This window comes from Oncorhynchus masou, chromosome 27 (assembly GCF_036934945.1).
Source record: "Oncorhynchus masou masou isolate Uvic2021 chromosome 27, UVic_Omas_1.1, whole genome shotgun sequence".
Classification (NCBI taxonomy): Eukaryota; Metazoa; Chordata; class Actinopteri; order Salmoniformes; family Salmonidae; genus Oncorhynchus; species Oncorhynchus masou.
The window spans coordinates 17615431-17641959 of NC_088238.1; the positions used below are offsets into that span (position 1 = coordinate 17615431).

The 26529-nt window shown below is 41.4% G+C and overlaps 1 protein-coding gene and 1 long non-coding RNA gene across 2 annotated transcripts in view; both read left to right on the plus strand.

Annotated features, from left to right (window-relative positions):
- The window catches only part of LOC135516599 (voltage-dependent calcium channel subunit alpha-2/delta-1-like), a 72213-nt gene that overhangs the window by 27170 nt on the left and 18514 nt on the right, over positions 1 to 26529 (plus strand). The window contains exons 4-21 of the mRNA XM_064940942.1: positions 2288 to 2391; positions 3859 to 3939; positions 4967 to 5050; positions 5183 to 5257; positions 9604 to 9675; positions 9787 to 9858; positions 9956 to 10017; positions 13258 to 13334; positions 14239 to 14247; positions 17330 to 17390; positions 17992 to 18089; positions 21014 to 21095; positions 21345 to 21407; positions 21964 to 22079; positions 22192 to 22263; positions 25891 to 25958; positions 26040 to 26078; positions 26268 to 26339. Coding sequence (XP_064797014.1) covers positions 2288 to 2391; positions 3859 to 3939; positions 4967 to 5050; positions 5183 to 5257; positions 9604 to 9675; positions 9787 to 9858; positions 9956 to 10017; positions 13258 to 13334; positions 14239 to 14247; positions 17330 to 17390; positions 17992 to 18089; positions 21014 to 21095; positions 21345 to 21407; positions 21964 to 22079; positions 22192 to 22263; positions 25891 to 25958; positions 26040 to 26078; positions 26268 to 26339 — 1307 coding nt within the window. The remainder of the gene's footprint in view (positions 1 to 2287; positions 2392 to 3858; positions 3940 to 4966; positions 5051 to 5182; positions 5258 to 9603; positions 9676 to 9786; positions 9859 to 9955; positions 10018 to 13257; positions 13335 to 14238; positions 14248 to 17329; positions 17391 to 17991; positions 18090 to 21013; positions 21096 to 21344; positions 21408 to 21963; positions 22080 to 22191; positions 22264 to 25890; positions 25959 to 26039; positions 26079 to 26267; positions 26340 to 26529) is intronic.
- LOC135515279 (uncharacterized) lies at positions 7050 to 7543 on the plus strand. The gene is made up of 3 exons (XR_010451774.1): positions 7050 to 7249; positions 7300 to 7367; positions 7449 to 7543. It is a non-coding gene; the product is annotated as an uncharacterized LOC135515279 (long non-coding RNA).

A 26529-nucleotide genomic window follows, 5' to 3' on the forward strand; every position in this document is an offset into this window, starting at 1 on the left:
ATGAAGTTTACATTAAAGTGTACCAGGGTTGGGATGAAGTTTACATTAAAGTGTACCAGGGTTTACATTAAAGTGATGGGTTGGGATGAAGTTCACATTAAAGTGTACCAGGGTTGGGATGAAGTTTACATTAAAGTGTACCAGGGTTGGGATGAAGTTTACATTAAAGTGTACCAGGGTTGGGATGAATTTACATTAAAGTGTACCAGGGTTGGGATGAAGTTTACATTAAAGTGTACCAGGGTTGGGATGAAGTTTACATTAAAGTGTACCAGGGTTGGGATGAAGTTTACATTAAAGTGTACCAGGGTTGGGATGAAGTTTACATTAAAGTGTACCAGGGTTGGGATGAAGTTTACATTAAAGTGTACCAGGGTTGGGATGAAGTTTACATTAAAGTGTACCAGGGTTGGGATCAAGTTTACATTAAAGTGTACCAGGGTTGGGGTCAAGTTTACATTAAAGTGTACCAGGGTTGGGATGAAGTTTACATTAAAGTGTACCAGGGTTGGGATGAAGTTTACATTAAAGTGTACCAGGGTTGGGATGAAGTTTACATTAAAGTGTACCAGGGTTGGGATGAAGTTTACATTAAAGTGTACCAGGGTTGGGATTGGGGATGAAGTTTACATTAAAGTGTACCAGGGTTGGGATGAAGTTTACATTAAAGTGTACCAGGGTTGGGATGAAGTTTACATTAAAGTGTACCAGGGTTGGGATGAATTTACATTAAAGTGTACCAGGGTTGGGATGTTTGGGATGAAGTTTAATTAAAGTGTACATTAATTAAAGTGTACCAGGGTTGGGATCAAGTTTAAAGTGTACCATTAAAGTGTTGGGATGAATTTACAGGTACCAGGGTTGGGATGAAGTTTACATTAAAGTGTACCAGGGTTGGGATCAAGTTTACATTAAAGTGTACCAGGGTTGGGATGAATTTACATTAAAGTGTACCAGGGTTGGGATGAAGTTTACATTAAAGTGTACCAGGGTTGGGATGAAGTTTACATTAAAGTGTACCAGGGTTGGGATCATGTTTACATTAAAGTGTACCAGGGTTGGGATCATGTTTACATTAAAGTGTACCAGGGTTGGGATCATGTTTACATTAAAGTGTACCAGGGTTGGGATCATGTTTACATTAAAGTGTACCAGGGTTGGGATCATGTTTACATTAAAGTGTACCAGGGTTGGGGTCAAGTTTACATTAAAGTGTACCAGAATTGGGGTAATTTCCATTTTAAACTGAAATTCCAATTCAATTCTTGAATTCACTCGTAGAGAATTTACTTTGAAGTAAATTTGAATGACATTTTTTCAAGTTATGTAATTGGAATATTTTTACTTTTTTAGTGGAATTGAATTGGACATGTAAAAACATTTACATCTTTTGGAATTTAATTGGAATTTAATATTTGTACATATTTGTACAACTTTACCCCAACACTGGAGGGTAGAACTAATACAAACGTGGGTGTCAAAGGCTTCAAATAGTGAAGAAAATTTACTTCCCAATACTACAGTACCACCAGCCAAGACACTGACTATGGTTAATGCACATAGTGTATATAAACTTGCTAAGGGTGTCCGAGAGTCCAACTAGTGACGCAAATACAATTTTCCAATACAAACACCAGATATCTAGTTCTAAAAATATCACGTATCAAGTTCATATTTTACATGAACATACACTTTCTGGCTCTAGAAATAGCTCATATCAAGTTCAAGTTTTGTATGAACTTCAACAGTAGATAAGGCAAGGACCCAGTGCACTGAAACAAGCTGTCAAAATATATGTGTAATATAAATCAGCCAGTATTGATTGATGTTGAACAGCAGCGGAGCCAAGTCAGAAACAACCAAACACACACGGTGGTACGTTGGCTTCAGAACTATATTCATACTGAACAAAAATATAAACGCAACATGCACCAAGTTCAAAGATTTTACTGAGTTACAGTTCACTAGGCCCTAATCTATGGATTTCACATGACTGGGAATACAGATATGCATCTGTTGGTCACAGATACTGTACCTTAAAAAAAGATAGGGGCGTGGTTCAGAAACTAGTCAGTATCTGGTGTGACCACCGTCTGCCTCATGCAGCGCCACACATCTCCTTCACATAGAGTTGATTAGGCTGTGGATTGTGGCCTGTGGAATGTTGTCCCACTCCTCTTCAATGGCTGTGCGAAGTTGCTGGATGTTGGCGGGAACTGGAACGCGCTGTTGTACACGTCAATCCAGAGCATCCCAGACATGCTCAATGGGTGACATGTCTGGGAAGTATGCAGGCCATGGAAGACCTGGGAAATGTTCAGCTTCCAGGAATTGTGCACAGATCTTTGCAATATGGGGCTGTGCATTATCATGCTGAAACAGGAGGTGATGGTGCGAATGAATGGCACCACAATGGGCCTTTAGGATCTCGTCACGGTATCTCTGTGCATTCAAATTGCCATCGATAAAATGCAATTGTGTTCGATGTCCGAAGTTTATGCCTGCCCATACCATAACCCCACCGCCACCATGGGGCACTCTGTTCACACAACGTTGACATCAGCAAACCGCTCGCCCACACAACGACATACACACATATATTTTTTTTTAGTATATAATGTGAAGTTGGAGACATAGCAAGATGGATGTATAGTGTCTCAGTCTCAGTGCAATAAGGAAATCTGATTACAGATTCAGAGGTCATCGCACATTTCCAGTAAGCACACATAACACCATGAAGACCATCCAGACGCACTAGAGAGATGGTGTCTTCCCTGTCGTGGTGATGGAGGCTGTCCACCTCATTACTGGAAACAGATGCTTCTCCAGCCACACGTCACAATAGCGGCCCACTGTGTGTGCTCACACACACACACACAAGCAAAGCGGCACACCACATGGCCCTGTGTCTGGTTACCTGCAAAGACGTGTCCATTCATTTCAGGGGAAGATTTCTTTCTCATTCCATAGTAAACAATGTTATATGATTGAACATGGAAATGTGACGTTTTCTCTATCGGATGCACTTTCATCCCTCATCCACTGTTTAAGTCAGGACGCAGCTTGACTTTGATATGAGCTGCTTTTAGATCTAGACAGCTGGTGTTTGTATTAAAAGGGTGTTTGCGTCACTAGTTGCACTCTGACACACATAGCAAGTTTATAATACAGTATCTACACTTACCATAGTCAACAGCCTGACACCCTGTGTAAGCCTTGTTGTCCCCAAATGCACACTGTAAATACTACCCTGCACTGCTTCCCATTATTTCTGCTATTTGTATTTATAACTAGATAGCTGGTGTTTGTATTGGAAAGTGTATTTGCGTCATTAATTAACCTCTCTGACACCAATGGAAAGTTAGTATTATGGACTCTCACGATAATCTGCCTTGTTGTCTTGCTAAGTACATTAGCCTGTTCCCATATCTGCTTGTGCTTGAGTTTACAACATAAACAGATATGGGACCAGGCTACTATTTCATTTCAAGTACTATTCTTACCTATAGACTATAGTACACATGAACACAACCTACACCAGTATACAGTATATGTGCATAGAGAATGCATAACAGAGGAGGCTGGTGGGAGGAGTTATAGGAGGATGGGCTCATTGTAATAGCAGGAATGGATTCAATGAAACAGTATTAAACGCATCAAACATATTGAAACCACATGTTTGTCTCCGTTCCATTGATTGCATTGCCGCCATTACAATGAGCCCATCCTCCTATAGCTCCCCCCACCAGCTTCAACTGGTGCATATTATACCTGTTGTTATCAGTCTGATAAGACCAGTAGGGGTGTTGACATCTTCTAAAGGAGACTGACTGAAAATACATGTGATCTGGTTGACAGGAGCTGGGTCTGGTGATCACAGGAACACTTCCAGTTTTCAACAAGACCAACACCAAAGCTGACAAAGAAAGGGGACTACAGGTACAGCGCTGACTGACTGGCTGGCTGGCTGACTGGCTGGCTGGCTGGCTGGCTGGTTGACTGACTGGTTGGCTGGTTGACTGGCTGGTTGACTGACTGGTTGACTGACTGGTTGACTGACTGGCTATATGACTAACTGACTGACTGGCTGGTTGACTGACTGTCTGACTGACTGGCTGGTTGACTGACTGCTATCTGACTGACTGCTTACTTACTAATTTACTTGCATTCCCGCAATGAGCTTTCAGAAGTGTGTTTGATTTGCACAGTAGTATGTCCCAGAAGCAGGGTGTTGATGACCTCTCAGCCAGGTTCACCTCCAGAACTGAACACTGGGTCACACCACAGGACTGGGAACAGTGGGTTAACTGCCTTGCTCAGGGGCAGAACGACAGATTTTTACCTTGTCTGCGCGGCAGTCGATTACGATGTGGGGTCCTTTCTTCCTCTACTATCTCCTTGTTGAGGTACTTGTCAGCCATTTTGCTGATAGAGTGTCACTCTTCAAAGCCTGCCCACGCTGTGCCACAGGAAGTAACGACATCTGATAACAGTAGCTAACTGCATCAAGATGATGCTATTTGGTATTTCGGTATTTTATTAGGATCCTCATTAGTTGTTGTGAAAGCCTCAGCTACTCTTGCTGGGATCCACACAAAACATATAGACAATTAGTGGACAAGAACAGCTCAAAAACAGAAGTACATACCTTTAAAAACAGCACACATAGCCTACGTATCAATACATGGATGGTGTTTGCTGGACCTGTAATGACTAAAGCCAGGCTGAGAATGACTCGTTAATGAGTCACAGTCACAACAAGGATTTCTAAAGGACATGTTTTATCTCCACTGTGCTCTTTACTTTGGAAATGTTTTTTAAAGTCGCCAAGGGACTTGAGTCATCGGAGTACAATTGTTTTTGTGAATGCCTGTGTGTGAAGCACTAGGGGTCCGTCTGAGTGAGGTACTATATAATGCTTTGTTTTGGTCTCATACCACTTTTCCTTGTTTGTTTTTTCTCCCAGAGGCCCCAAAACCAGCTGATCCTGGGAGTGATGGCCATCGATGTGTCTCTGGACGACATCAAAAGATTAACACCGAGATTTACAGTAAGACACACTCGCCTGTGTGCTACACACACACACGAACACATACCCACATAGCCTATGTTAAGTATCCAGAACACCATCAATACCATCGACACACACACTAACTATCCTGTCTCTTTCTATCTCTTGTAGTTTGGACCAAATGGTTATTACTTTGCCATTGACCCCAACGGTTACGTCTTGCTGCATCCCAACCTCTGCCCAAAGGTACAGTACACACACACACACACACACACACACACACACACAACCTCAACACTCATCTGTTCCTTTAATCACAGTATGCTGCACAACCTTGTTAAGCAAAGCCCCAATATACCTGTTAGCAAGGCATGGGAGATTTAGCCTGGTGTTAGCCTACCGTTAGCCTAGTGTTAGGCTAGCATAACATTACCCTAGCGTACCCTTGCCACACTTAGCACTAGGGGAAGCTAGCCAAACAAAGCTATCTCGGAAAAGGTCACCATATGGGTTTGTGTAGAGAAGGTTTGCGAGGGACACTTCATGATTTCCACACAACAAACACAGGGAGAACATGGAGCTTAAGCCCACGTAGCCATGTGTTTCACATCAGTCTTTAGTGTAATGTCCGCCTCACAGCTTTCCCGTAAACTGCCCTGAGGAAATATGTCACTGGTGTTCTTGTATCAAAACATCATTACGTTGCATTAAGTAAATACACAAGTATGGGTAAAGACTTCAGATAAATGCTGTTGTTTGGTGATATTAACTGACTTAAAAAAAAAATATATATATATATATATATATATCTCCACATTGATCTGGTACTGCCTGTATATAGCTCCATTCTTGTGTATTTTGTTTTATTCCTTGTGTTCGTTACCATTTTATATATATATATATTTTTAAACTCTGCATTGTTGAGAAAGCTTCGTTAGCAAGCATTTCACTGTAAAGTCTACACAAGTTGTTTTCATCACGTGATGAAACTTGTGGTTTTCCCAACAATCTTTCAATTGAATCCAAGTCACTTTAAGAACAAATTATTATTTACAATGGGTTAACTGCCTTGTTCGGGGGCAGAACAACCGATTTTTAACTCAGCTCAGGGATTCGATCTAGCAACCTTTCGGTTACTGGCCCAATGCTCTAACCACTAGGCTACCTGCCACCCTATATGTACAGGGAGTACCAGTACCAGATCAATGTAGAGCTATAAACAGGGAGTACCAGTACCAGACCAATGTGGAGCTATATACAGGGAGTACCAGTACCAGATCAATGTGGAGCTATATACAGGGAGTACCAGTACCAGAACAATGTGGAGCTAAATACAGGGAGTACCAGTACCAGAACAATGTGGAGCTATATACAGGGAGTACCAGTACCAGAACAATGTGGAGCTAAATACAGGGAGTACCAGTACCAGATCAATGTGGAGCTATATACAGGGAGTACCAGTACCAGATCAATGTGGAGCTATAAACAGGGAGTACCAGTACCAGAACAATGTGGAGCTAAATACAGGGAGTACCAGTACCAGATCAATGTGGAGCTATATACAGGGAGTACCAGTACCAGAACAATGTGGAGCTAAATACAGGGAGTACCAGTACCAGATCAATGTGCAGAGGTACGAGATATGAGGTAGATATGTACATGAAGCCAGGGTAAAGTGACTAGGCATCAGGATAGATAATAATAAGGTATTTGAGGTAGATATGTACATGAAGCCAGATCAGGATAGATAATAATAAGGTATTTGAGGTAGATATGTACATGAAGCCAGGGTAAAGTGACTAGGCATCAGGATAGATAATAATAAGGTATTTGAGGTAGATATGTACATGAAGCCAGGGTAAAGTGACTAGGCATCAGGATAGATAATAATAAGGTATTTGAGGTAGATATGTACATGAAGCCAGGGTAAAGTGACTAGGCATCAGGATAGATAATAATAAAGGTATTTAATAATAAGGTAGAGGTAGATATGTACATGAAGCCAGGGTAAAGTGACAGGATAGAAATAATAAGGTATTTGAGGTAGATATGTACATGAAGCCAGGGTAAAGTGACTAGGCATCAGGATAGATAATAATAAGGTATTTGAGGTAGATATGTACATGAAGCCAGGGTAAAGTGACTAGGCATCAGGATAGATAATAATAAGGTATTTGAGGTAGATATGTACATGAAGCCAGGGTAAAGTGACTAGGCATCAGGATAGATAATAATAAGGTATTTGAGGTAGATATGTACATGAAGCAGGATACTAGATCAATAATAAGGTATTTGAGGTAGATATGTACATGAAGCCAGGGTAAAGTGACTAGGCATCAGGATAGATAATAATAAGGTATTTGAGGTAGATATGACCAGGGTAGGCAGGATAGATAATAATAAGGTATTTGAGGTAGGATAGATAATAATAGATAAGGTATTTGAGGTAGATATGTACATGAAGCCAGGGTAAAGTGACTAGGCATCAGGATAGATAATAATAAGGTATTTGAGGTAGATATGTACATGAAGCCAGGGTAAAGTGACAGGCATCAGGATAGATAATAATAAGGTATTTGAGGTAGATATGTACATGAAGCCAGGGTAAAGTGACTAGGCATCAGGATAGATAATAATAAGGTACCATGAAGCCAAAAGTGACAATCAGGATAGATAATAATAAGCCAGACTAGGCATCAGGATAGATAATAATAAGTGAAATGCATGACTAAAGTGACAAGCATCAGGATAGATAATAAAAGGTATTTTAGATATGTATCAAATCCATCAGGATAGATAGGTATTTGGATCGATTTGATCAATAGATAATAATATCCTGAGCCAGACCTTACATGAAATGGCAGAGCGCAACCTTAGTGATTCAAATTAAACTACTAGAAATATTAAACTTTCATGAAATCACACATGCAATACACCAAATTAAAGTTACACTTATTGTTAATCCAGCCAACGTGTCAGATTTCAAAAAGGCTTTACGGCGAAAGCAAACCGTGCGATTATCTGAGGATAGCACCCCGTCAAACATACACAGACAATCTTAATTCAACCCAAAAGCAAACAAGTGCGACACAAAACTCAGAAATAAAGATATAATTCATGCCTTACTTTTGGCGAGCTTCTTCTGTTGGCACTCCAATATGTCCCATAAACATCACAAATGGTCCTTTTGTTCAATTAATTCCGTCATTATATATCCAAAATGTCCATTTATTTGCCGCGTTTGATCCAGAAAAACACCGGTTCCAACTCGCGCAACATGACTACAAAATATCTCACAAGTTACCTGTAATCTTTGTCCAAACATTTCAAACAACTTTCCTAATACAACTTTAGGTATTTTTTAACGTAAATAATCGCTAAAATTTAAGACGTGATAAACTGCGTTCAATAACGGACGAAAACAAAGTGGAGTGTGCTTTCATGTCACACGACTCTAACAAACAACACACTTCACTCGACCCTCGTTCTGAACAGGGCTACTTCTTCATGACACAAAGGAAAAACATCAACCAATTTCTAAATACTGTTGACATCCAGTGGAAGCGATAGGAACTGCAAGCAAGTGATTTAAAAAAACAGATCCCCATAGAAAACCCATTGAAAAGAGAGTGACCTCAACAACAACAAAAAATCCTGGATGGTTTGTCCTCAGGGTTTTGCCTACCAAATAAGTTCTGTTATACTCACAGACATCATTCAAACAGTTTTCGAAACTTCAGAGTGTTTACTATCCAAATCTACTAATAATATGCATATCCTAGCTTCTGGGCCTGAGTAGCAGGCAGTTTACTTTGGGCACGCTTTTCATCCGGACGTGAAAATACCACCCCTAGCCTAGAGAGGTTTTAACCAACAATGCAGTTTTAAGAAAAATAAGCGTTAAGAAAGTATATACTAAAATAAACTGAAGTAAAAAAATAAAAAAATAAAAAATAAAAAAATAGAAAAATAACAAATAATTAAAGAGCAACAGTAAAACAACAGTAGCATGGCTGTATACAGGGGGTACCGGTACAGAGTCAATGTGCGGTGGCACAGGTTAGTTGAGGTAATATGTACATGTAGTTAGAGGAAAGGTTGGCACATAGCTTATCTTTGTATGTTTGTGTTTGTACCTTATCTGTATTAAATGGTTTGGTTTAGCTCCTGTTAATATCTCAACTCCTATTTCACAAAGTTTGTTTTGGAGTTTTGGTGCTGTATCTGTCTAGGCTCATGAGGAAGGGTTCACGGACAAAGATTGAGTCAAATCCTGACTGGAAATCATTTTAATCTGGACATAGCAAAATACCCATAATATTTAAAATAGACAGGTAGGCTGCTTTTTTTCACAGGTCTGTTGTCTTTTGCATGACTAATGCCACCCTTAAAGGTAATTTCACATAGACTGTCTTAAATAATTCCTGGGTGAACTCTTTCCTGGGTTGATTCAATCTATAAAACAGTAACAGTAAATGTATTAAATCTCTCTCTCTATCGCATGCGTGCACTGTGCACTGTGCACTGTCTCTGTCTCTGTCTCACTCACTCACTCACTCACTCACTCACTCACTCTCTGTCTCGCACTCTAGAATCCTAAATTTCAGGAGCCTGTAACGCTGGACTTCCTGGACGCTGAGCTGGAGGATGAGATTAAAGTAGAGGTAAGATGGAGGCCACTGACGGTCTTCTTTAATGCTTCCACCTTTGTGTCCACATTCTATCCTGTTGTGGGTTGAACTTGCTCCTAAGAGCTAAGTGTTTTTTGTCCTCAGATAAGAACGAACATGATTCATGGAGAAACCGGCCACCGCACCGTACACACACTAGTGAAGTCCCAGGATGAGGTAAACTAAAACATGATGGAAAAAACAAAAAACACATTTTTAGACGATTTCGGGGTGAGCTGTCCCTTTGATGACAAATGTGTGTTCTGCTCCACAGCGGTACATAGACCGAAGCGAAAGATCGTACACATATGCCCCTGTAAAGGGTACAGATTACAGGTAACAGCTACATGTACTGTATTTGTACCCCTACCTGAGTATACCATGTACACTATTCATTTTTAGGGCCTTGAGTTTTTATTCTGACCACGTGACTTGACCAAGAAAACTCTCATGGGTCAAGAGTCTGGAGTTTTACCTGGTCAAGGCATATAACTCGGTTCCATAAACACTCAGGGCCCTATCTAGAAGAACAATAGGGGTCACTGTTTTCTCTTATGACTACGAGCAGTGCACTGACACCTGATCAATGCAACCGCTTGAAAGGTCGTGGCCATAGAGAATAATAGGGGCTTCTAGTGGCCAAAAGGCAGTTTTAGCACAGGTACCACCATTGAGTGCTTCCAACATTTTAACGCAGATAGAACAATGAGCCAGATGTTTCAACGGAAGTGTAAATTTGAAGCTTCCTGGTGGCATTTCCACTCGCCACCAAAAATGTTGATGAGAGGAAGCCCAGTGGCAGGCAGTGGGAGAAGATGGAGCTGGATGGATTTTGGCCCGACATTCTGCTAATTTCTCATCGAAATAAGCGGTTTTCTGTCCCCAAGACTAGAATATTTTACAGAGTGTTTTGTAGACTTTACCCTTTGCCAAAGTTTCAAAATGTTTTGTTGTCTAGAAGGGGTGTAAGGGCAAATTGAGCTATTGCACATGTACACTTCAGAGTATGCGCTCCCTAAGGGAAATATGCAAATACATGCTAGAACACGCCAATAGGATCTCGCTAACTCGTGCTTGTCTCTGTCCACCTCCTTGCTTGTTCTGCCCACTGTAATGAATTTGCTCCCATTGGAAATGACAGTCTGTGGTTAGTTGTGCAAATCTCAGATTTTAATGTCGTCAACTGGGTGGACGTCTAAATTCATTGGCTGATCCCTCCTGGTGACCCTGTTGGAGTCATTTCCAACCGGGTCATCAGGAGGAATCAGCCAATTGTGAAGAAGAAAATGTACTACTTCAAAATGGAGATTGCCTCAATGACGCTGCCCATGCTGCAACAGGCGCAATAATGGCACAGATACAAAGATGAGTCCTCTATCTATCTCTATGGTTGTGACTAGGCGGAGTACAGATACGCCCGGAATTAACATTTCGTAGCAAGTTAGGAGAGCGTTTTAACTAATCCTAACCTTACCCCAATTCTCCTAACCTGCTGCGTAAGTTCTCCTAACCTGCTACAAACAAAGTAACTTCTGGTTGTAGCTGTGTACCACCTAGTCAAAACCTCTTGAGACAGTCCTAAATGTGTGTGTACCACCTAGTCAAAACCCTTTTGAGACAGTCCTAAATGTGTGTGTACCACCTAGTCAAAACCCTCTTGAGACAGTCCTAAATGTGTGTGTACCACCTTGAGACAGTCCTAAATGTGTGTGTACCACCTAGTCAAAACCCTCTTGAGACAGTCCTAAATGTGTGTACCACCTAGTCAAAACCCTTTTGAGACAGTCCTAAATGTGTGTGTACCACCTAGTCCAACCCTCTTGAGACAGTCCTAAATGTGTGTGTACCACCTAGTCAAAACCCTCTTGAGACAGTCCTAAATGTGTGTGTACCACCTAGTCCAACCCTCTTGAGACAGTCCTAAATGTGTGTGTACCACCTAGTCAAAACCCTTTTGAGACAGTCCTAAATGTGTGTGTACCACCTAGTCCAACCCTCTTGAGACAGTTCCTAAATGTGTGTGTACCACCTAGTCCAACCCTCTTGAGACAGTCCTAAATGTGTGTGTACCACCTAGTCCAAACCCTCTTGAGACAGTCCTAAATGTGTGTGTACCACCTAGTCAAACCCTTTTGAGACTGTCCTAAATGTGTGTGTACCACCTAGTCAAAACCCCTTTGAGACTGTCCTAAATGTGTGTACCACCTAGTCCAAACCCTTTTGAGACTGTCTTAAATGTGTGTGTACCACCTAGTCCAACCCTCTTGAGACAGTCCTAAATGTGTGTGTACCACCTAGTCCAAACCCTTTTGAGACTGTCTTAAATGTGTGTGTACCACCTAGTCCAAACCCTTTCTGTCCTAAATGTGTGTACCACCTAGTCAAAACCCTTTTGAGACAGTCCTAAATGTGTGTACCACCTAGTCCAAACCCTTTTGAGACAGTCCTAAATGTGTGTGTACCACCTAGTCCAAACCCTTTTGAGACAGTCCTAAATGTGTGTGTACCACCTAGTCCAAACCCTTTTGAGACAGTCCTAAATGTGTGTGTACCACCTAGTCCAACCCTCTTGAGACAGTCCTAAATGTGTATGTACCACCTAGTCAAAACCCTTTTGAGACAGTCCTAAATGTGTGTGTACCACCTAGTCCAAACCCTTTTGAGACAGTCCTAAATGTGTGTGTACCACCTAGTCCAACCCTCTTGAGACAGTCCTAAATGTGTGTGTACCACCTAGTCCAAACCCTCTTGAGACAGTCCTAAATGTGTGTGTACCACCTAGTCAAACCCTCTTTGAGACTGTCCCACCTAGTCCAAACCCTTTTGAGACTGTCCTAAATGTGTGTGTACCACCTAGTCCAAACCTTTTGAGACTGTCCTAAATGTGTGTGTACCAGCCTAGTCAAAACCCAAACCCTTTTGAGACTGTCCTAAATGTGTGTGTACCACCTAGTCAAAACCCTTTTGAGACTGTCCTAAATGTGTGTGTACCACCTAGTCCAAACCCTTTTGAGACTGTCCTAAATGTGTGTGTACCACCTAGTCCAAACCCTTTTGAGACTGTCCTAAATGTGTGTGTACCACCTAGTCCAAACCCTTTTGAGACTGTCCTAAATGTGTGTGTACCACCTAGTCCAAACCCTTTTGAGACTGTCCTAAATGAGTGCACTAAACTGGAGCATGCAGAAATCTGGAGCAAAATAAGAAATATTGTATTTGAATGGGGAATGATGACTTTTACAAAGTTGCGAGGATTGAACTGTACATACGATAAATGTACTTGTAAAAAATCAGTTACAAAACAGAATATGTCTGTGTGAAAGTTTTAGCTCTAGAGGTGACAAATTTTTAAGACATTTTTCTTTTTATGTGTGGATCAACTTTTAGGTTTATGTGGAGATGATCTGTGATTCTTGCAAATTTGTTCTTTGTTAGAACTGTGCAAAATATGAAAATGTGGTGTGTGGCATGTAAGTGTGTGTGCACCTATTCATCTCTGTGCGTGTACACCTATTCGTGTGTGCCTATTATTCTGTGCGTGTGTGTGTGCGTGTGTGTGTGTGTATGTGCTCCCAGTCTAGCCTTGGTCCTTCCAGTGTACAGCCTGCATTACATCCACACTACTATCGGAGACACCATCACCCAGGCCAAATGTAAGTAGTATTCTCCTGACCTATATCAAGGCATGACCTTATACACAGTAAACATTTCCTTTGCATATAGACAGAATGACAATACACATTTGTAAGATGGCATTGACATTTAAATGTGTACCACATAGGGGTTAAGGGAAGCCTCACGTTTCAGCTTGTCTGTGAGCACACACAAACACACTCCCTCTCTCATTCGCTCTCTCTCACACACTACACTTATTTCCACATGTGTTCAAACTCCCCCCTCATGTCCCCTTCAAGCTGTGAGATTCCCATTAGTCAAATCATTGTGTGTTGTACGTCAGTCATTGGGTTAGGATGATGGGTCTTCCATAGGAAGGTCTGTGTTTCTGTCTCTGTAGTCTGGTTATCTCCTGTGGGTCTGTTTTATTCCCCTCTCCACACTCCTCTGTCCCTTACCACTGGGATACACATACACACACATACATGCACATATACACACAGGTCTTCCTGGGAAGTTCAGTTTGTCTGGTTATCTCCTGTGGGTCTGTTTTATTCCCCTCTCCATTCCACCATGCACACACACCACACAAGTTCAGTTTGTCTGGGTACCTCTCACACCCTTACCACTGGGATACACATACACACACACACACACACAGATACACAATCTGTCTTACTTACCTACCAGTCAGTCCCTTAGCTGATTGGGACGGTCCCTGAGTTGATCATCTGTTTTCTGCAGTAAAACGGGAAACCCATTTCTCATACATCCTGTTCAAGCTGCAATGTTCTTATTCAACACTCAGAGGAATAAAATATTGTGTACCCCTGTTTGCTTCGTTCCTGTCCCCTTCTCTTTCCCGCTCCCCCTTCCCTCCTTCCTGTCGTCACCTGCTGACCTTCTCACCCCTGTCTTCTCCGTGTGTTGGAACCCACTCAGTGGAATTGGGCAAGTATTCTCCTCCTGTATCTTACCTCACACCTTCCCTGTCCTCCTGCGCTCACACCTGTCGCATGATGAACTACAGTACCCATAATGCTCTGTTTTATCTTAGTGAAGAAGTTCCTGCAATTAACATAATTGTGTTCCATCTCCTTACCAATACAACACCTTTCCTCTAGGCACACTATCTCTCTTCAACACTAGATTTGCAACTTTTCTGTTTACACTAACCTTGATGTGGTGTTGCCAAAGCCACATTCCTGCTTCCTGTGTAAGTGCAGCTATTAGCATACCGTAAATACTGTAGTATATAGGCAAACAAAATGCCATCTACTGGTATTAGGGTAATGAAAGTCATTCTTGCAGGGACATGTGGTGTGGGAGGGGGGAATGTGGTGTAGCTGTCTCCCTCACTTCCTCTGGAGGTAGTATGGGAGACATCTCCTAAAGAGAAAATCTAGATCTGTCTCTTTACACTACAGTATCTGGACCTAGAATGTGTTGTCAAAGTAGTGTAGTGTAAAGAGGTCCATAGTAGTGTAATGATGTCGTGACATACAAGAATCTGAGTCATTTAGATAGAGGTCTTATAACTGATTTAGATAGTGTTTGATCACACTGATTCAGTCCCTAGTCTGACCACACACAAGGAGAGACTTGCATGCGATGCTGCTGCCCCATAGTGAGTGTGTGTATGAGTGTGTATTTTCACGAGCCTCTGTATGCATGTTGTTTATCCCACCTGCCCCAATGGCACTCAGATGTGGCTTTGGCACTAACGATCCAGAGTCTGGCTAGCAGGAAGGACAGAGGGGAGGATGTTTGCATTATTTTAAGGTGAACCCATAAAAGAGAAAGCGATGAGTGTTCACCCAAAACATGACTGGACAGTTTCTCCCTTTTTTAGTTTCTCTTTTTTAATCATTCAGAGGTTTACAGGCTCGTAAAATAGTCTTAATGAAAGACAGAAACCACCTCATCCCCACAGAGCATCACCTCTCTCTCTCTCTCCCTCTCTCTCTCTCTCTCACTCTTTCTCTCTCCCTCTCCCTCTCTCTTTCTCTGTCTCTCTCTTTGTCTCTCTCTCTCTCTTTTTGTGTGCACCAGTATCCCCTGTGTGTGTGTGTGTCTCATGTGGTCGCTGAGTCACATAACACACTAACAGTCTACTTTTATTGAGAGAGTGGCCATTGTTGTTTTATCCAAAACACATTTGGTTGGGGTAGGCTCCATTTAAATTCAGCCAGAACCGGAAGTAATTTGAAATTCCTATTCAAGAATCGAAAAATCCTTATTGACAATAATGACTCTGATTCGATTTCAATTCACTTCCTGGTTTGACTATTGTAATGGTATCGGCTTGCCCAGCCCTGTAACTAAACTCTCCAACCTTTCACCTTTCACCCCTAATTGTACAAATACTGTACAATTGAATATCAGTCGAGGTTGCATGTTTACATTCTAAAGTGTATGTGATTGCCATGGAACGTTTGCTTTCAACATGGTATCCACATCTTTCAGTGGATTCCCGAAAACATGTCTCTGGTTCATTGAAAATCTGTGTATCTGTGTGTGTCTTTTGTGTTTGTATACATTCATTCACTTTCTTAAAGACACTGTAGATGGAGGCAATCTATGATTTCAAAAAAAGTGACAAAATAAACATTGGGCTGTCATTAATGTCTTTTAAATTAGACTTAATGTGATTGAAGTATTGACGATGAACCCAGAATCTACACATGGACATCATTATTTTCCAACAATTACTACCAAAGACCTCACGTACTAGTCTGAAGTCTAGCCCATGAGGTCATGACGAATACCGCACCACAATATAATAATAATAAGCACCATATTTTAAACAATATCAAGGTAATATCCAAGCAATACAACAGGATTATGTTCCATGATGAATGTCTCTTCTATTCCTTTCCATGGCATTGTCATATGAATACATTACTCAACACTACTAACCCCATGGATTCATCATTACCACTGTATTACAGTACAGAAAATAATGGGAATAATGGGAATTGAAATCAATGCATTGAAAGCAATGCAATGTTATCGCTAGAATACTCATTTGAAACCACATTGAAGGCCTCTCATTGCGTGCTCCTTGTAGCTTGATCTGTCAACATTTACATTTTGAGAAGAAACCTTTTGATGGGAGTGCAATATTTTTATTCAAGGCCTCGCTCTGTGAATAAAATATATTGTTGACCTTTGACCCCCTGTTTTTTTCTACTTTCCTTCCCTCCTTCCTTCCCTCGTTCACCCATGGGGATGAATCTATCTTTCACATACTCTCTCTGCGGGGATTTTGTCCACTCCAGGGGACGAGGGCAAGTATTTTTTTCTCCTCTTGTCTCTCTCCTCCTGTTCGAAGAGTCGTGTCTGTCTGCCGTTTTTCCCAGCATGCATAGGGAAGTCATTCCCACGCCAAGGTTCCATGTCGCCCACACAACCTGATTTACATCTGTTCATTAGAGATTGTCTCATACTTTATTTTTCTCTGCTGTACACTGCTTTCCGTAGATTTTTCTCGACCTTGTTCTGGTCACAGTCAACTAAGTATAAACCCTTTACATAGAGCGTATTTCCTGCATTGTCTTCTATGCTACCAAACCTAGTCCTTACCATAGTATTTACCACCTTTAAGATACAAACTTCTATGAGCCAAGCTCCTTGGGTGGAGGGGGTGGGACGGTCACCCTGTGACGATAGACAGAGGAATGTATACCCCCACCATGGGTTGACAGACAACACTTAACTTACATTCATCAAACCTGTATCTCTCTATCAGACATGGAGTCATGTGTCTATACAAACTGTGGACCGTCTAGGACTGGGGATTGTCTTCATGATGTCTGAATCACCATGGCCCATCAGTTGACAGTCTACAGTCTCTGACAGAAGTCATTTGATCCATCAGCCATGAATCTCATCAGCATCTGTATCAATCAATGGTCATCATGTTAACTTGACATGAGTTATGTGTGATACTCTTCCTCCGGTTCCAAGGTCTGTGTATATGAATAGCACAGAGAGATGTTTGTAGGACTCACAGCTTTCTGCTCTTCTACAGTCTCTGAAAGCCTGCAGGAAGACAAGTTTGAGGAGTATGGATACACTCTCATTGCACCAAGGTAAGAAGATTGACTGTTATTTGTAGAAAGGTTTTTATACAGGTAACTGATAAAATAAAGGAAACACCTGAGTAAATGAGTGATAACACAGTATATTGAAAGCAAGTTCTTCCACACAGGTGTGGTTCCTGAGTTAATTAACATCTCATCATGCTTAGGGTGATATATAAAAAATGCTGGGCAGGCCATTATTTTGGCTACCATGGCTATGCTCCCATAGGATGACAATGCCCCCATCCACAGGGCACGAGTGGTCACTCAATTGTTTGTTGAGCATGAAAACCATATTCCATTGCTGTCTCAGTCACCAGATCTCAACCTAATTGAACACTTATGGGAGATTCTAGAGCGGTGCCTGAGACAGCTTTTTCCACCATCAACAAAACACCAAATGATGGAATTTCTTGTGGAAGAATGGTGTCGCATCCCTCCAATAGAGTTCCAGACACTTGTAGGATCTATGACAAGGCACATTGAAGCTGTTCTGGTCTGTGGTGCCCAACGCCTTATTAAGACACTTTATGTTGGTGTTGCCTTTATTTTGGCAGTTACCTGTACATATTAATGTATAGGATTTGAGTTTGTTTTTTTCATCCCATAGGGAGTACTGTAAGGATCTGAAGCCGTCTAAAAACAACACAGAGTTCCTGATGGACTTCAACGAGTACATCGACAGGAAGACTCCCAACAACCCACTGTGTGAGTAGCTAAGACCAGGGACAACCAAACACCTTCCTTGGGTTTCTCCCTTCCAACAAAGTGTAGCTAATATCAGGGACAACCAGACACCTTCCCTGGGTTTCTCCCTTCCAACAAAGAGTAGCTAATACCAGGGAAAATCAGACAACTTCCCTTGGTTTCTCCCTTCCAACAAAGAGTAGCTAATACCAGGGAAAATCAGACAACTTCCCTTGGTTTCTCCCTTCCAACAAAGAGTAGCTAATACCAGGGACAACCAGACTCCTTCCCTGGGTTTCTCCCTTCCAAAGAAGAGTAGCTAATACCAGGGACAACCAGACACCTTCCCTGGGTTTCTCCCTTCCAAAGAAGAGTGGCTAACACCAGGGACAATTAAACACCTTTCCTATGTTCCCTCTTCCAGCCACTAACCAACAACCATCCGTGGGTTAACACTCGCTGCTCAGAACTGGTGGTGAATAGATTGAGACATCAGTTACATTTTTACATTATTTTTTAGCATATACATTACATGTAATGAAGCACTCTGAAATACATTTTATGATGATCCTTTAATAATGATCATTTAGGCTCAACAAGTCACGTGAAACCTTTTGGTTGTTAGACCGTTGTTCAGTGGGCACTAGAACAACATGGGTCTTGGACAGTATTGATGTCTTCATAGGAGGGCCAACTGAACCTGTTCCCTGGGGTGTCTATAGTGACCCATAGATCTGGAAGTCTGGAGTGACTGCTAGGTGCTATTCAGTCTACTGTATACAGAATAAAGACAGTCAGGCCTCTCCGTCTGTAGAACCCCTCCATCCTTGTGTTGGCCTGTTTGATCCTAACTCTAAAAGTCTGACCATCAAATCAAATTGTATTTGTCACATACACATGGTTAGCAGATGTTAATGCGAGTGTAGCGAAATGCTTGTGCTTCTAGTTCCGACAATGCAGTAATAACCAACAAGTAATCTAGCTAACAATTCATATGCCTCAGGACACGTGTTAGATGCCTCAACACACACACAAACACAAACACGAACACACACACTCCACCAAGTCATATACCCCCACATACCCCACCTACTGGTCCAATTACTGTGTGTTTGTGAGAAAGACCAGAACCCCGTCGAGGTGAGAGTGCGAGCGGAGCAATAAAAAGGGCCAAATCAGGCCTGCGTGCCAGAGCTTTCAGACTGATGGAGACTGAGTCTCCGACATCTGACCAATGCATTAGCAGTACATCACTCTCTGATATAATAGTAGACTTAATTACTCGCCCCATTCCTTCCTTTACCCTCTCAAGTGTTTCCTAGAAATGGAGCAATGTCACTCAAAGCTCATGTTTATTGGTCTGATGTGTTGGTTTGAAAAGTAGTAGTCCGCCATCTCAATTGGAAAGATACTCAGTCTTTTTTTCTCATTCAAGTTTGTCCTAGAAATGATTTGTGGTCTAGTCAGATTTTTAGGTTTGAAAAAGTATCTTGGAACAATCAATTGTAAATACCCCTGTAATAACATTTTTTAACCAAGTCCCCCAATTGGGATATTAGTTCCCGTAATTAGGATATTAGTTCACTTAATTGTCCATTTCTGCTTGGGAGATTGATGGGCGTTCTCTGCAGGACTGTAGACTGCTGTGTATACAGACCTTGTGGGATGTTTGGATGGGTGGAGAGTGGGACATTACATGCTTTACTTGTTTAAGCCACTGCAGTGGCGGTGAAGTACATTAGAATTCCTGGCCTGCCTTCAATCAGAGGCCCCTAATGAAAACCACTGGGGCAGGTGGAGGGAACGGAGGGGGTGGATAAAGTGTTACACCAGCTGTTTTCTCTGATGTGTGTGCGGTGTGTTGTAAATGGAGGGTTACCGGGTCTCAACGTTAATCGACTGGAGCAGCGAAGGCAATGGGTTCAAAGTGCGGCTCGCGACAGAAAAAAACGGTCCCCCTTTGATCGCGTAGTAGTCTGTGTTCAGTTGAGTGCGTTTGTGTTGTATTGGTCATGTCAGACGTCTCTGAAATTACTTGTTACAGTCCCCCAAACACACTCCAAGTGCACTTCTTTATTAAGTACTAGTTAATGACTTCATAATAATATGGTTGCTAATGTTACAGGCTCACGTTACAGAAGATTTAGAGAATGTGCTTGTTCTGCTATCATGACAGCATTGGATGACAGCATTGGATGACAGCCCACACAACTTGGAAAACAAGATGGGAATGTGTTTTACTCTATCTATCCATCTTCTGATCCATCATCTCTTTATTTTATCCCTTTCTCTCTCTCTTTCTCTCTCTCTCTCTCTCACATTACTCTCTCTACCTCTCTCTCATCTTGACCTCCCTCCCTCGCTCTCTCTCTTTCTCTTGGTCTCCCCCTCTCTTCCAACTCCTCCCACATTACTCTATCTCTCTGCCCCTTCCTCTTTCTTCCCTCCATCCCCCTCCTCCTATTATATAGATTGAGTCACAGCTTGTGTCAGTGGCTCTCTGACTCACGGTAGGCCTCTTGGTCAGCGTCTGAGGAATATCCACTAGCTGGGCTAGCTGCAAAGTCCAAATGTGTGCTTTTTAAAATGTAAGGTTAGGATTAGGCATTAAGGTTAGCAGTGTGGTTAGGGTTAGGTTTAAAATCGGATTTGCTGACTTTGTGGCTGTGACAGCTAGTGACACCACTGCAGAAATGCCTCCAGGTCAAGATTCCTGACAATAAATTCCAACCTGCAGACCAAACACACTGCTCTTATTAAGATGACTCAGTTTCATGGCCACTGTCTGAAGGTCAAAGAATAAAGCTAAATTGAATTGAAAAAGAAGGAAAATCTTCTATACCGACAAAGATCAGATACTGATCATTCAGCAGGCAGGTCAATGGGTTTCAGCCTTCTGTTATTATTGAATCAAGCCCAAGTGATGTTAGTTCCTTGTCTTTCAGGCAACGTGGATCTGGTGAACAGATTGTTGCTGGACGCTGGCATCACATCAGACCTCGTTAAGCAGTGGAGAGATCAGATGCCGTGAGTCAACCAAACTATGCGCACGAAAGCACACAATCCACACACAAAAGCATCATTCTTGTTTTAATCAAGTAGATTTAACTAAAAGGTTGTGGTTTGTGAAAGTTTATTCCACCTAGCTATGAACACAAACAAGGAAAAACAGATACACATTGTCAGCTTGCATGATTTAAACATACATTTTTGTGTTGTAAATGATGCACTGAAGGACTGGATACTTTTGTCATTGAATTTTCCTATTCCTTTCAGAAATGGAGTCCTGGCCAGGTTTGTGGCCACTGATGGAGGAATCACTCGCATTTATCCCAAGAGGTATTCCTCAAGTTGATATGTGATGTTTTATCTCTCTATCTCCTTTTCTCTCTCTTCTCTCTCTCAGCTCTCTCTCTCTCTCTCTCTCTTCTCTTCTCTCTCTCTCTCTTCTCTCTCTCTCTCGTCTCTCTCTCTCGCCTCTCTCTCTCTCGTCTCTCTCTCGTCTCTCTCTCGCCTCTCTCTCTATCATCTCTCTCTCAGCTCTCTTCCTCTCTCTCTCTCTCTCTCTCTCTCTCTCTCTCTCCCTCTCTCTCTCTCTCTCTCTTTCTGACTCTCTCAGCTATCTCTCTCTCTTTCTGACTTTCTCCGCTATCTCTCTCGTCTCTCTCTGCTCTCTCTCTCAGCTCTGTCTCTCTCAGCTCTCTCTCTCTCTTTCAGCTCTCTCTCTCTCTATCCATTGTTCTAATGATGATAACTACCTATAAAGCTTCATGTAGAGCAGTTAAACTTGATCAGTAATTTACATTCAGTATATTATGTTCTGTAGGAATGTTTGCTCACTTGATAAATCTGTAGTATTCATGTTGATACAGCTGAGTATATGTGTGTTTTTCAGTGCTGGACTAGACTGGACAGAGGACCCAGAGACGTACGAGTCAAGCTTCTATAAGAGAAGTCTGGACAATGACATCTACATCTTCACACCAACACCCTACCAGGAGGACACCAACAGTAAGTCAAGGGAGTGTCTGTCTGTCTGTCTGTCTGTCTGTCTGTCTGTCTGTCTGTCTATCTGTCTGTCGTCTGTCCTAACTGATCATTTCTGTTCCCTCTCTTGTCTCAGTAACTGAGGACTCAGTCCTGGTGAGCAGAGCAGTGAACCTGGACATTGATGGAGTCAGACTCAAACCAGCAGGTAAGGACTCTACACACCAGGGTCATGTTTAATTGGGCGCACAACCGTACATATAAAAAAATATTTGCAATGGAAAACATCAAAATAATGTCCATGTAGTCCCCCTTCAGGACTTGTTTCTGTCCAGAGCATAAAAGGTTGTGGTGGATGTTTAGTTCAGTCTATAGTGGAACTGTAATGTTGTGGTGGATGTTTAGTTCAGTCTATAGTGGAACTGTAATGTTGTGGTGGATGTTTAGTTCAGTCTATAGTGGAACTGTAATGTTGTGGTGGATGTTTAGTTCAGTCTATAGTGGAACTGTAATGTTGTGGTGGATGTTTAGTTCAGTCTATAGTGGAACTGTAATGTTGTGGTGGTTGTTTAGTTCACACCATAATGGAACTGTAATGTTGTTTAGTTCAGTCTATAGTGGAACTGTAATGTTGTGGTGGTTGTTTAGTTCAGTCTATAGTGGAACTGTAATGTTGTGGTGGTTGTTTAGTTCACACCATAATGGAACTGTAATGTTGTGGTGGTTGTTTAGTTCAGTCTATAGTGGAACTGTAATGTTGTGGTGGATGTTTAGGTGGGAACTTGTTTAGTTCACACCATAATGGAACTGTAATGTTGTGGTGGTTGTTTAGTTCAGTCTATAGTGGAACTGTAATGTTGTGGTGGATGTTTAGTTCAGTCTATAGTGGAACTGTAATGTTGTGGTGGTTGTTTAGTTCACACCATAATGGAACTGTAATGTTGTGGTGGTTGTTTAGTTCAGTCTATAGTGGAACTGTAATATGTTTATGGAACTGTAATGTTGTGGTGGTTGTTTAGTTCAGTCTATAGTGGAACTGTAATGTTGTGGTGGTTGTTTAGTTCACACCATAATGGAACTGTAATGGTGTGGTGGATGTTTAGTTCAGTCTATAGTGGAACTGTAATGTTGTGGTGGTTGTTTCTATAGTGGAACTGTAATGTTGTGGTGGTTGTTTAGTTCACACCATAATGGAACTGTAATGGTGTGGTGTATGTTTAGTTCAGTCTATAGTGGAACTGTAATGTTGTGGTGGTTGTTTAGTTCAGTCTATAGTGGAACTGTAATGTTGTGGTGGTTGTTTAGTTCACACCATAATGGAACTGTAATGGTGTGGTGGTTGTTTAGTTCAGTCTATAGTGGAACTGTAATGTTGTGGTGGATGTTTAGTTCAGTCTATAGTGGAACTGTAATGTTGTGGTGGTTGTTTAGTTCACACCATAATGGAACTGTAATGTTGTGGTGGTTGTTTAGTTCAGTCTATAGTGGAACTGTAATGTTGTGGTGGATGTTTAGTTCAGTCTATAGTGGAACTGTAATGTTGTGGTGGTTGTTTAGTTCACACCATAATGGAACTGTAATGGTGTGGTGGTTGTTTAGTTCACACCATAATGGAACTGTAATGGTGTGGTGGATGTTTAGTTCAGTCTATAGTGGAACTGTAATGTTGTGGTGGTTGTTTAGTTCACACCATAATGGAACTGTAATGTTGTGGTGGTTGTTTAGTTCAGTCTATAGTGGAACTGTAATGTTGTAGGTGGTTGTTTAGTTCACACCATAATGGAACTGTAATGTTGTGGTGGTTGTTTAGTTCACACCATAATGGAACTGTAATGTTGTGGTGGTTGTTTAGTTCACACCATAATGGAACTGTAATGTTGTGATGGTTGTTTAGTTCACATCATAATGGAACTGTAATGTTGTGGTGGTTGTTTAGTTCACACCATAATGGAACTGTAATGTTGTGGTGGTTGTTTAGTTCACACCATAATGGAACTGTAATGTTGTGGTGGTTGTTTAGTTCACACCATAATGGAACTGTAATGTTGTGGTGGTTGTTTAGTTCACACCATAATGGAACTGTAATGGTGTGGTGGATGTTTAGTTCAGTCTATAGTGGAACTGTAATGTTGTGGTGGTTGTTTAGTTCACACCATAATGGAACTGTAATGGTGTGGTGGATGTTTAGTTCACACCACAATGGAACTGTAATGGTGTGGTGGATGTTTAGTTCAGTCTATAGTGGAACTGTAATGGTGTGGTGGTTGTTTAGTTCAGTCTATAGTGGAACTGTAATGGTGTGGTGGATGTTTAGTTCAGTCTATAATGGAACTGTAATGGTGTGCTGGTTGTTTAGTTCACACAATAATGGAACTTTAATGGTGTGGTGGATGTTTAGTTCAGTCTATAGTGGAACTGTAATGGTGTGGTGGATGTTTAGTTCAGTCTATAATGGAACTGTAATGGTGTGCTGGTTGTTTAGTTCACACAATAATGGAACTTTAATGGTGTGTCTATGGATGTTTAGTTCAGTCTATAGTGGAACTGTAATGTTGTGGTGGATGTTTAGTTCAGTCTATAATGGAACTGTAATGGTGTGCTGGTTGTTTAGTTCACACAATAATGGAACTTTAATGGTGTGGTGGATGTTTAGTTCAGTCTATAGTGGAACTGTAATGGTGTGGTGGATGTTTAGTTCAGTCTATAATGGAACTGTAATGTTGTGGTGGTTGTTTAGTTCACACCATAATGGAACTGTAATGTTGTGATGGTTGTTTAGTTCACACCATAATGGAACTGTAATGTTGTGGTGGTTGTTTAGTTCAGTCTATAGTGGAACTGTAATGTTGTGGTGGATGTTTAGTTCAGTCTATAGTGGAACTGTAATGGTGTGGTGGATGTTTAGTTCAGTCTATAATGGAACTGTAATGGTGTGCTGGTTGTTTAGTTCACACAATAATGGAACTTTAATGGTGTGGTGGATGTTTAGTTCAGTCTATAGTGGAACTGTAATGGTGTGGTGGATGTTTAGTTCAGTCTATAATGGAACTGTAATGGTGTGCTGGTTGTTTAGTTCACACAATAATGGAACTTTAATGGTGTGGTGGATGTTTAGTTCAGTCTATAGTGGAACTGTAATGGTGTGGTGGATGTTTAGTTCAGTCTATAGTGGAACTGTAATGTTGTGGTGGATGTTTAGTTCAGTCTATAATGGAACTGTAATGGTGTGCTGGTTGTTTAGTTCACACAATAATGGAACTTTAATGGTGTGGTGGATGTTTAGTTCAGTCTATAGTGGAACTGTAATGGTGTGGTGGATGTTTAGTTCAGTCTATAATGGAACTGTAATGTTGTGGTGGTTGTTTAGTTCACACCATAATGGAACTGTAATGTTGTGATGGTTGTTTAGTGGAACTGTAATGTTGTGGTGGTTGTTTAGTTCAGTCTATAGTGGAACTGTAATGTTGTGGTGGATGTTTAGTTCAGTCTATAGTGGAACTGTAATGGTGTGGTGGATGTTTAGTTCAGTCTATAATGGAACTGTAATGGTGTGCTGGTTGTTTAGTTCACACAATAATGGAACTTTAATGGTGTGGTGGATGTTTAGTTCAGTCTATAGTGGAACTGTAATGGTGTGGTGGATGTTTAGTTCAGTCTATAATGGAACTGTAATGTTGTGGTGGTTGTTTAGTTCACACAATAATGGAACTTTAATGGTGTGGTGGTTGTTTAGTTCACACCATAATGGAACTGTAATGGTGTGGTGGTTGTTTAGTTCACACCATAATGGAACTGTAATGTTGTGGTGGTTGTGTGGTTGTGTGGTTGATTGCAGTTGTGGGAGTGAAACTGGACATCAATACCTGGATGACCAACTTCATCAATGCTACTCTGAAGATGAACGTAAGTAGATTTACATTATTCCATAATGTCTCTTAATTAACTCTTTGTGTCTGAAATGAAAACCGTTTCTTGTCTCTGCAGTGTAAGGACGAGATCTGTGGTTGTCAGAGGAATGATGAGGTAAGATCATTTGATTGATTGTACAGTTATATTAAATATGATTATTTGATTGGCGATAGAATTTTAAGACAAATACAACTATTGAATTAAGATGACTTGATTAAGCATGCAAATAGTGATTGAGAATTATCCAATTCTACCTCACCTTATATGATGATGGTTTATCCCATTATCTCTATATGATTCCAGCATGTGGACTGTGTCATCCTGGATGATGGGGGATTCCTAGTCATGGCCAATCGGGATGAATACATCGGTCAGGTGAGTCACTCTCATCCGACTCTTATTCCATTGATATTACCTTGTTCAGCCGTACTCAACCCATAGTCAACACTGGCCCAACTCAAATCAACCTGATCCCGAATAAGTTTACCCAACATGTTCCAACCTTATACAACCTAACCCCATGTGCACTTCAACCCACTCAAACCCTATCTACCCCCCCCCCACA